General features: G+C 39.7%; 1 protein-coding gene across 1 annotated transcript; it reads right to left on the bottom strand.

Annotated features, from left to right (window-relative positions):
* Window positions 1–2,536: 2,536 nt before the first annotated feature.
* On the bottom strand, window positions 2,537–4,506 carry LOC138909279 (uncharacterized). Its single transcript, XM_070200464.1, has 2 exons — window positions 3,979–4,506; window positions 2,537–2,731 (listed from the first exon to the last, which is right to left on the bottom strand). The coding sequence occupies exons 1-2, from the start codon at window positions 4,504–4,506 to the stop codon at window positions 2,537–2,539; spliced, it is 723 nt and encodes a 240-aa protein (XP_070056565.1).
* Window positions 4,507–11,724: the final 7,218 nt, after the last annotated feature.

The raw sequence follows: 11,724 nt of genomic DNA, 5'->3' as shown, positions 1-11,724 counted from the left end.
AATATGTCATTGAACATAAATTAAGGACATCACACAATTGAACAACATTCACTCACTCTCCCAAAGAATTCATGTGCATCCCGTGGTCGTACCATAAGCTTGCCCGTAGTGTACATCTCTACTAATCTAAGTTAGCTAACTCTAGGATCAATTAGGACTTTAAGGTTGTAATGTAGGCTAAGGGACGGGTAGGATACATTTGGGAGTAGTGACTAACCCTCCTAAGCACTTTAATACACTATCCTCATAATTCAAGCGCCATATCTTCTCAACCCATTCACTTGTCATACACCATAAATAACATAGCCTCTTTTCCATCAGGCATCTCTATAGATTCACTAGCACTAGTGAGAAATATTAGGAGGTGTGTATCTTTCTTCATTATTTGAACCTTTTTTTTTTTTTTGAAATTTAACTAACACACTCCATACATTGAAGTTCATAAACTAGTGACCTTTATTCACAATTTTAGTGCACCTTAGGGACCCTTTCATGGTTCCACTCGGAAGCCACTTCCTAATCTCTCATCTTACTACTTTTAGCGACTAAGTGCCTTAGGAGGTTAAGGTTCAACAATCTCACCTTAAGAACAATTAGGATTACGGCTTGTAATGTGGTTGCCAAGGAAACGGTTTATAGGTTCAAAGGGGCTAGCAATGGGAAAATTTTATCTGTCAGTGACAAGCACTTTTATGGTCAAGCAAGAAACGCCTATGTCATCTCCTAGACTAGCAAAACTTAATGATTTCACGTTGATTAACACACGGGGCAAGTTCTAGACTACACAGGGTAGCACAGAATATTAACAATCCTTACACACACATGGCACTTGACTCACTCAAGACGGTTTTGTGCGACTCTCAAGTCAAGCAAGCATATCAAGTTGAGGATCTTTAAGCAACATTGCGCTAGGTGGTATACAAGTCAATCAACTGAGAAAACGGCATCAATGAGTAAGCTACTTTAATTTACTTGGGCATTACAATTCAAATCATATACGCAGGAAGACAGAGCGCATGCCTTAACTTACTTTACCAACACTGAAGATGTCAACAGGTACCTCAGATCAATCTCAGTTTTCTCCCTTATCCTACTTCTAAAAAGAAATAAAACAAAACACCCGGTTCGAGCTACACCCTTGGAAAAAAATCGGCGTCCAAAGAAAAACCAAGGGATACTACCTAACTATCAAAAAATAAAACAAAAGAAAATCTTTATTGGTACTTTTAATCGGACTTTAATCCCTCAAGAAAATTGTCCAACAGATCCATCGTCGGGAAAAGTCCAAAACAAAATTTCAATTTTTTTTTTTTAATTACTACTACTACTATCTACACTATTAATTCTACTAACTATGCTATTAAAAATAAGAAGCTAGCTAACTATAAAAAGATAAGAAACTAACAATACTCTAATATAATACTATAGAAAGAATAGAGAATCTTCCACCCCACACTTAAAAAAAAGCATAGTCCCCAATGCTAAATAAATTCAAAAATAAAGTAAGGTGGAAAGAAAGAACTCCCTGTTAGTCGGAGTCTGCCTCATCAGGATGCCAACCAGCGGCGGCAATGTGCGCATCATCATCCCCAAAGGGTACCAAAGCCATTGGTCCCATATCGTCATCATCATCCGCATTATCAGATTCTTCGTCAGTGTTTTCATCCTCAGATGGATGAACGGGACTGCCTGGTGCTATGCCCAATATCTCCTTGGAAGAACTGGAGAGTTCACCTCGCATCTGCGCGCGCTCCCCATCTGACACCCCAAGCTTGCTCATAATAACATTGAGGGATTTGTAAAGATACCTGTTAAAATTTTCGTCCCTCTCATTCCTAGCGCTTGGGTGAGCTTGGATGTGGGTTCTAGCATGGATGTGATGTCTAACAATGCTGTGGGTGCCTCCACTACCTCATCATAACTAGGGTACTCGGGCACCCTATGAGAGAGCATGTATTGTGTTAAGGTGTTGCCGAAGAAAAACCTTTTTATCCTTCCTCCAAAACGGGTGCGGGCCATTTCCCTAAGCATGAGCTCACCCATATTTATAGGGCGCCCGGTCATCAAAAAGTAAATCACACACACTCGAGCTTGAGTGCACTCAGTATTATGTTCAACGGGCATTAATCTAGCTTGCACAAAATTTTGCCAAACCTTGGCCGTTTTGTTGAAGTCGAAACGGAGCATTTCAAGGTGAATATTGCCCTTAGTTCGCGTCCATCTTGCATTAGAATCAACGCCACAAAGAGTGTGACGTATTGCTTGGTAGTTTGGACTTTTGACGAACTTTCGAAGCCTTCGTGTATTAGGACTATCCACTCCCAAAAATTGACATAAGGCTTCCCTATCCATTGGAATTTCCTGACCTCTGACCCACGATATGTCATTTTTCTCGTTCCAGTTAGCATACAACTCTCTTACCATGCTGAGATTTGTCGGGCCCGGACATTCGAGGAGCTTATCCATCTTCTTTGCAATCAATGTAGCAAGTATATCTGGGAAGTTCCGTTCTAAAGCTTTCACATTTATCCCCATTTCAGATGAAAATGGCGTCCTCCCGAACAAGTTCCACTCGAGGCCGTGGTGGCCTTTCAGACCCACTAGCATGTTGCTTTCCTTTGGCTTGTCGGGAGGAGCTCTCGCCTTGCCTGCATTTCTTTAGAGGGGGAGCAGTAGTGGAGGATTTCCCCACCCCTTTTCCTTTAGCGGCATCGTCACGAGCCATAGCAACCTACACATGATAAACACAAAGATGAGAATGAATCAAGAGACGTTGCCTAAGGTCATCGTGAGAGGCAAGATGACCCCACACTTAAAATCGAAGGTTATGTATAAGCGAATCATAATATTGATCCAATGTGCACCAATGTGTCATCACAAGGCTATAGGTACTTAGACTTCCCTATGCCATAAAATTCAATTAGCCTATCATGGCCGTAACTTAACTATAGTGCAAACATAACAAAGTTAAAATCTACATTACTACACTAACTACACTTACAAAAGTTTACAACAAGAGACAATACCTCACAACACCCCCACACTTCACCCAAACTCATATATAACTACACTCGGCTACTTAGACTTCACCGGTGTTCAAATTTACTCTCTTAAGCTTTTTAGCAAACACCTTGTGGGCATTAATTTTGCTCTTCTATTTCAATAATGGTGGGCGAAGGTGGGCCTCCCAAATTTACATGAAGTAGAGGGAATTATAGTTTACTACTTCAATCACAAATGCTCAACCAAAGTTTTGCACCAATTTTTCGTGTATAATAATTCCACCTACCATAACATCCAAATATGTTTAAGAACCTAGGGTGTTGGAAGAAAGGGGGGGAAGGAGATAAGACTACACTACTCTAAGAACTTTCAAAATACAAGAAAAGAGATAAGAAGAAGAACATACCTTAGATTCTTGAGATGGAATTGAGCAAGATTTATGGAAGAATATTGAAATTTTGAGAGAAAAGGGGAAGAAGAAGGTGAAAGCGTGAGTGTTGAAGAATGGGGTTTGTTTTTCGGTTGTGAGTGTGTATTTAGGTGGGGGAGTGGATTTGGGTTATTGGGTATGGGTTGGGATGTTAGTGTATATAGGTAATTGGGTAATTGGGTAGGGTATTTTTAATTAAATAAAGAAAACTAAAAATAAAATAAAATAAAATTTACCTGGACCGCCAGCCCAGCGCCCCACGGTGGGGCTGGGGCTGGAGCATTGAGGACACTGTAAAGTGCGCACCAGGCAGCGTGGGGCGCTGGCCTGGGCGCTCACTTCGGCGAATTTTTTTTATTTATTTATTTAATTAAAAAAAACTATGCTGCGAAAGCGGTAAAAAAGAATTGGGTTGCCTCCCAACGAGCGCCTAATTTAACGTAGCGGCACGACTCAACACATGTTTAAGCATCAGCTAAGTTCACTGAGGTCTTGTGACGTGCAATGTCACCACCCCAATAATATTTTATTCTCTGGCCATTTACCAAGAAGGTACCACTTGAGTTCTTATCACGTAGTTCCACCGCTCCGTGAGGCCTCACACCTACCACAACAAAAGGACCTGCCCAACGGGACTTAAGCTTTCCAGGGAATAGCTTCAACCTTGAATTGAACAAAATAACTTCTTGACCCGGCTCAAACTCTCGATGTTGAATGTGTTTGTCATGCCACTTCTTCGTCTTTTCTTTATATAATTTGGCATTTTCATATGCATGCAATCGAAACTCATCAAGCTCGTTGAGTTGCAGCAGCCTATTCTCACCAGCTGAGTCCATATCTATATTTAGCTTTTTGATCGCCCAATAAGCTTTATGTTCAAGCTCGACTGGCAAGTGACATGCTTTCCCATAAACTAACCTGTACGGAGAAGTACCTATGGGAGTCTTGTATGCAGTTCGATATGCCCATAATGCATCGTCCAGCTTTCCTGCCCAGTCTTTTCTATTTCCACTTACTGTTTTCTCCAGAATCTGCTTTACCTCTCTGTTTGAAACTTCTACTTGACCACTCATTTGGGGGTGATAGGCAGTGGAAACTTTGTGCTTAACTCCATATTTTGCAAGAATATTATTCAGCAATTTGTTACAAAAGTGAGTTCCTCCGTCGCTTATCAACACTCTTGGAGTCCCAAAGCGCGTGAAGATGTGCTTCTTTACAAAACTTACCACTACCTTTGCGTCATTAGTAGGCAGAGCAATGGCCTCCACCCACTTAGAAACATAGTCGACCGCCACCAAAATATACCTGTGACCATTAGAGTATGGGAATGGTCCCATGAAATCAATCCCCCAAACATCAAAAAGCTCTACTGTCAGAATATTTTGCAAGGGCATCTCGTACTTCCTTGTGATAGTTCCGGTTCTTTGGCATTTGTCACAATTTTTAACAAAGGCATGTGCATCCTTAAATAATTTTGGCCAATAGAAACCTGATTGCAGCACTTTTTGGGCGGTTCTATCCCCACCGTGATGACCTCCATATGGCGAAGCATGACAGCTATGCAATATTGCATTCATCTCTTCTTCAGGAACACACCTTCCCACCAACTGATCTACGCATTGCCTATATAAGAATGGCTCATCCCATATGTAGAGCCTCACATCATGTAAGAATCTTCTTCTATTATCAGGTGTTAATTCTAGTGGTGTCACCCCACTTGCAATAAAATTTACATAATCCGCATACCATGGGGCTTCACCTGATGTGACTGCTAATAGCTGCTCATCAGGAAATGTTTCTTTGATTGACTCTCCTTCAGCTATATGGTTCCGACTTTCTAATCTGGACAAGTGATCAGCCACTTGATTTTCTGTCCCTTTTCGATCTCGGATCTCTAAGTCAAATTCTTGCAAGAGGAGGACCCAACGAATCAGCCTCGGCTTGGCATCTTTCTTTTCAAACAAGTACCTGATAGCTGAATGATCTGTTTAGACGACAACTTTGGTTCCCATTAGATAAGATATGAACTTGTCAAACGCCCATACCACTGCAAGCAACTCTTTTTCAGTAACTATATAATTCATCTGAGCTGGATTCATAGTTTTGCTCGCATAATAAATGGAGTGAAATATTTTATCCCTTCTTTGACCCAAAACAGCTCTGATTGCTATGTCACTTGCATCGCACATCAACTCATATGGCAGTCCCCAATCTGGGGCGATGATAATTGGTGCAGTCACCAACCTCTCCTTCAGTTCCTCAAATGCTTTCAGACATGCATCATCAAACTTGAAGGTGACATCTTTCTCTAAAAGCCTGCATAATGGAGAAGAAATTTTTGAAAAATCTTTAATGAATCGACGATAAAAACCTGCATGGCCCAAGAAACTGCGAATGCCTTTGACGGATGTCGGTGGGGGCAATTTTTCAATTGCCTCCACCTTTGATTTGTCCACCTGTAAACCATCTTTTGACACCTTGTGCCCCAAAACTATACCTTTACGTACCATGAAATGGCACTTTTCCCAGTTAAGTACCAGGTTTGTCTCTTCGCACCTAGCTAGCACTTTATCAAGGTTCGTTAAACAATTATCAAAAGAACATCCAAACACAGAAAAATCTTCCATGAATACTTCTACAAATCTTTCAACCATGTCAGTAAAAATAGCCATCATACACCTTTGAAAAGTCGCAGGTGCATTACAGAGACCAAAGGGCATTCTCTTGAATGCATACGTGCCATAGGGACATGTAAATGTGGTTTTCTCTTGGTCCTCTGGGGCTATAGCAATCTGATTATACCCCGAATAACCATCTAGGAAACAGTAGTATTCTTGTCCTGCTAACCTATCAAGCATTTGGTCAATAAAGGGGAGGGGGAAGTGGTCCTTTCGGGTGGCTTTGTTCAATTTTCTATAATCTATGCAAATCCTCCACCCAGTGACAGTTCTTGTAGGAATTAAGTTATTATTTTCATTAACCACTACAGTCATCCCCCCTTTCTTTGGCACACATTGAACGGGGCTTACCCATTTGCTATCAGAGATTGGGAATACAATACCTGCATCAAGCCACTTAATCACTTCTTTTCTTACCACCTCTTTCATGATTGGATTTAGGCGGCGTTGTTGCTCTACACTTTGCTTGTGTCCATCCTCCATGAGGATTTTATGCATGCAGAAAGCTGGACTAATGCCTTTGATGTCAGACATCGTCCACCCAATTGCTCGCTTGTGCTCACGTAGCACTCTCAACAACTTTTCTTCCTGCAATTTAGACAAGTCAGAAGAAACAATAACAGGTAAAGTGTCAGAACTTCCCAAATAAGCATATTGAAGGTGAGGGGGTAGGGGTTTAAGCTCCAATTTTGGAGCTTCTTCAATTGACGGCTTTGGAGGGGGGCCACTTGGCCTATTCAGGGGCTCGAACGGGTTTATTCCTTGCATGTAAGCACATGATGCATCTAGGATATGCATCATCTCCTCAACCTCATCATCAATCTCCAAGCTATCAAACATCATGATTGCTTTTTCTAGAGAATCGTCTAGATATACAATCGTGTCAAGAAGTTTCTTATCCACCTCCACAACAGATATCATAGAGAGCTCCTCATAGTGGCGGGGAAGTTGGATCGCTTTGTATACATTAAAAACTGCTTCCTCGTTGTCCACCCTCATAATCATTTTTCCCTCTCGCACTTTAATTGTTGCATCACCAGTAGCCAAGAGAGGTCGTCCCAATATGATTGGAACTTGTTCATCGGCCTCAAAATCAAGAATAATAAAGTCAGCTGGGAAGATAAATTTCCCAATTTGCAGCAATACATCTTCAATTACTCCTTCAGGGTAGGCTATGGACCTATCAGCTAATTGCAACATCACAGTGGTTGGTCTTGGAGCTCCCAGACCCAATTGCTTAAATAATGACAAGGGCATTAAATTTATGTTTGCCCCCAAATCACAAAGGGCATGACCCACGTTAATTTTACCTATTTGTACAGGGATGGTGAAGCTGCCAGGATCCTTAAGCTTTTGAGGAAGATTGTTTTGGACCCTTAAAGTGCACTCCTCAGTAAGTGCAACTGTTTCGAACTCAGTCAATTTCCTCTTGTGAGCCACTATATCTTTTATGTACTTAGCATATTTTGGGATTTCACGAAGTACATCCACCAACGGAATATTTAATTGCACTTGGCTTCACATAGAGAGAAATTTATTGAACATGCGATCATCATTCTTTTTCTGCAATCTCTGAGGGAAAGGTGGTGGTGGCCTTGCAGCCTCCACTGGCTCTGAACTTGCATCATTTTTCTTTGACTCGTGTATTGCCTTAGGGATTAGTTCCCTCTCAGGTATAGGACTGTTCTTTCTCTTCTTTGGCACTTCTTCTAGTTCCCTCCCGTTTCTGAGTGTAACTGCATTAACTTGAGGGTTCTTCTCTGTATCACTGGGAAGCGCGCCTGCAGGTCTAGTATTTTGAGTTGCTACTAACTGTCCCATTTGCCTCTCAAGATTTCTGAAATCGGTCCTGAGTTATTGATTATCAAGCAACAACTTCTTCAGCAAGTCATTCGTACTCTCTTCTGTTTGTAAGGGTGGTCTCTGAGGTTGATTGAAATTTCCTTGGGGCCTATACTGGTTCTGATTCTGTTGATTTCCTTCCCATGAGAAGTTAGGATGATTCTTCCAATTTGGATTGTAGGTATTCCCATATTGCACATGCTGATTCATTGGACCCCTGCTCTGTTGTCCCACATAGTATATAGACTCGGGATTCGTGGGGCACATGTCACTCATATGACTGTCACCACATAGTTCGCAACAAATAGACATCTGCTATACATGTTGCATTTGTTGTGTTTGTTGCGTTGTCATTCTATTCATCTGATTTGCCAATTTTGCTATATCGGCTCTCATGGCGGAGAAATCATCAAGCGCAATCAACCCGGCTGCCTTCTGTTTAATTGCCCTTCTTGAATCCCCCTCTCCTTGCCAATTATGGTCATTGGCAGTGAAGTTATTTAGCAAGAGTTGTATTTCACTATACGGCCTCGCCATGCAACTACCCCCACAAGCTGAGTCAAGATTCATTTTTGATGTTTCATCTAACCCATCAACAAAAGTGTGACCCAATACCTCATCAGTCTGACAATGATGCGGGCAGTCTCTGAGTAGCTTCTTGTATCTTTTCCAAGCTTGACGAAGTGTCTCACCACCCCGTTGTTGGAACCCAAGAATTTGGCTCCTCAGGGACTTTGTCTTCTTAGTTGGGAAAAACTTGATTAAGAATTTCCTTGCTAGATCATCCCAAGTGTGGATTGAGTTCGCGGGCTCCTTTTGCAACCACTCCTTAGCTTCCCCCAACAGTGAAAAGGGAAATAGTGTCAGCCTGACATAGTCCTTGGAAACGTTCGGATAATTGTAAGTGTCCGTAATTTCCAAAAAGTTCTGAATGTGCCTCTGCGGGTCCTCATGAGATAGACCCACATATTGTCCTGTGGACTGAATCAGCTGTACCATGTACTGTTTGAGTTCAAAATGCCCAGTGATATCAGGCTTCACAATAGCCTGAGTCATATTCGCAAGATTGGGCCTTGCGGCTTCAATCACCGGACGCTCTTCATTACCTGCCATCTCTATTGGCTGTGGTTGAACTACGATGTCCAACTCTCTTTCTATTCTCGTTCTAGCTTCGACTTCCTTTCTCACTCTATGAAGTGTTCGTTCAATTTCTGGATCAAATGGAAGTAGGTTGTTTGTACTTCTACTCCTCCGCATTCAAGAGAAGAACCTGTGAATACAAACAAGGCAAACTGAAAATTAAAACTTGAACAAATAAGTACTAACAGCTTAACTCAGTCAAGTAGCTAATTTCTAGGTCCCCGGCAACGGTGCCAAAAACTTGTTGGGACCAAACACACTCACGCAAGTATACGTGGTCGTCAAGTAATAGAGTAGTGAATAGAGTATCGTTCCCACGAGGACTTATGATTAACTTTTGACTAATTCAAACTCAAATAGCTTATCGATTCAAGCGATTTCTTATAAAATAGATAATTGTCTAATTTACTACTTAAAGACTATCAAGTAATGGAATACCAGAAATCAACACAACGCTTAAATAGTTTTAAATAACAATCAATGGGAGATAATATTCCAGGGTCACGGGTTATCTAACAATCATGTTGCATTCTTAAGTTAAAGTAACTAATTGATTTATCTGGATTGTTGATTCACAGGGTTGATATTGCTCGTAAGCATCTGTCGAGTCCTTACTCGCCTATTCAAGCTAACTTAATACCTATATGTCTATGGAATTAAGTTTAACAAGAACGCATTTACAATTCTTGTATTGCAACCAAGTAAGGCAATTAGGTATATGTCTATCCTAATTGCGAATCCATTCCCCGATGCCCGGATTTAAGAACTTACTCTATTTAATTCTATATGCAATCTATAGTTCCCACTTTCGAGTTCAACTATAGATTCGTAGATAGTATTTCACTGTTAGCTACTCAGCAAAATAATTTAAAACAGAATTAAATAAATAACCCAATATGCAACTTCGTCAATTTAAACTTCAAATATCAACATTCATGTATATCCATGACCCTAGAACAATAGGGTTCTTAGCCACTCATGTTCATACAATTATCAAAAATTATATTTTCAAACATAAAATCAATGAATACTAGGGAAGGAATGGAAGAATTGATCAAATCCTCGCTTTTTAGTGTTTTGTGCCTCTCCTCTTCCTTTCAATCCATTTCCTCCCTTTAAAAATAGGTTTTGGTTGGCTTTTATATGAGTTGGGGGCGTTTAGGGGTCGAAATAACCGAGTCCTAGTCAAAAAAGGAGAATTCCCATTGTGAGCGTCCAGGCCAGCGTGGGGCGCTGGACCTGGCGCTCAAACTTCTTTGCTTCTGTAAAGTGCGCCACAGCGAGCGCCCCACGCTGGCTGTGGCGCTCAACTTTCATTTTTGCAATTTTGTTCCGATTTCGCTCCAATTCGCGCCCTTTCGTCCCAAATTACATCCGAATGATTCCTACACATAGAAATACCAAAATTTAGCACAAACAATCATATTAAACACCTCAAATCGTCGAGACATGAGCAAAATGTGAGGCAGTATATATCAAAATATGCATACATTAAGCCGATTATCATCTATATTTTTAAAAATACATATTTCCCTATCAAGAAATAACTTAAATAATAGTAAATTTCACGTAGCACCTTAATTACATCTTTCAAAAATAATAGTTATTTTGAATTATAGTTCGAGATTCAACCACAAATATAAAATTGTTAACCAACTCATACGAATATAATAAAAAACTCAAGATTTATTTCATTTTTAAATAATAAAAATATACATATGTTATTGAAAGTAATTCTCTATAATAAATATTTATACAAATGAATAATTAAAAACGATGAAATATGAAATTGTTTTTAATGGTCATCCTCATAATAAAAATTCTCATAACAAAAACTTGTGCAATTCTATTTAATATATATTTGTACAAGAATTTTAAAAAGTCATATTTAAATATAATTGCAACATATAATTACCATAAATGATTCAATGTTAAAAATTTAAAAGTTGAAGCAATCAGATATAAAATTTGCATCAGCCTTTGCCACCATCCCATCCCTGAACTTACTCTAAAAGCAAAGAAAAAAAAGTTACCCCCAACAAAAATAATACAACTACTATGAATCTTAATTCCCCTCGGCTCCCAAAATGCAATTTCGGCTGAAAGGATTTTCTAGTGTATACTTTTTGTGAGAATTTAAAAATATTCAAAACTATATGCGTATTACATGTGTTCCAAGTTAAATGAGGTAACATACGGTCTGAAAAATGATGTTAGCCTAAATCAAATTCCTAAAATACAACTTTAGAAATCATAAGCTGAATTGTTTTTACTAGTATATGGAGTAAGTTTTGTAAGAATTTCAAACATATGCAAAACGACGTTAACTTAAATCACATATATGAAACTAGTGAGGGTATGCCCGGGCCAACGACCATTTAATTTTGTTGTTAATATTATTTTCAGATGTCACTCGCTAACACATTTAAATCCGCCATGTTGGTTCTGCATATGGTGATATATTATACTTTCGAGGGCTATTTACAATAAGTTGGCCATCCATTTTGGTGAATTAATGAGCAACCCTATCTATAGGTATTACAACATCCAGATTAGACCATAAATTCATACAATATTTTAGACAACACAAATAATATGTATCACATTACAAATAACCCCACATAAGTGGGA

This window comes from Nicotiana tomentosiformis, chromosome 4, assembly GCF_000390325.3.
Source record: "Nicotiana tomentosiformis chromosome 4, ASM39032v3, whole genome shotgun sequence".
In the NCBI taxonomy this organism is placed as follows: Eukaryota; Viridiplantae; Streptophyta; class Magnoliopsida; order Solanales; family Solanaceae; genus Nicotiana; species Nicotiana tomentosiformis.
The sequence above is the reverse complement of the archived record's forward strand: the minus strand, read 5'-3'. Positions and strand labels throughout refer to the sequence as shown.

Bases quoted from the DNA above. Each gene is read 5' to 3' on its own strand.
- LOC138909279 (XM_070200464.1), bottom strand. From the start codon at position 4,506: ATGAGTGGTCAAGTAGAAGTTTCAAACAGAGAGGTAAAGCAGATTCTG. The intron at 2,732-3,978 runs GTAAATGGCCAG...TATCATGTGTAG, and splicing joins ACTCAAGTGGTACCTTCTTG to GTTGCTATGGCTCGTGACGA.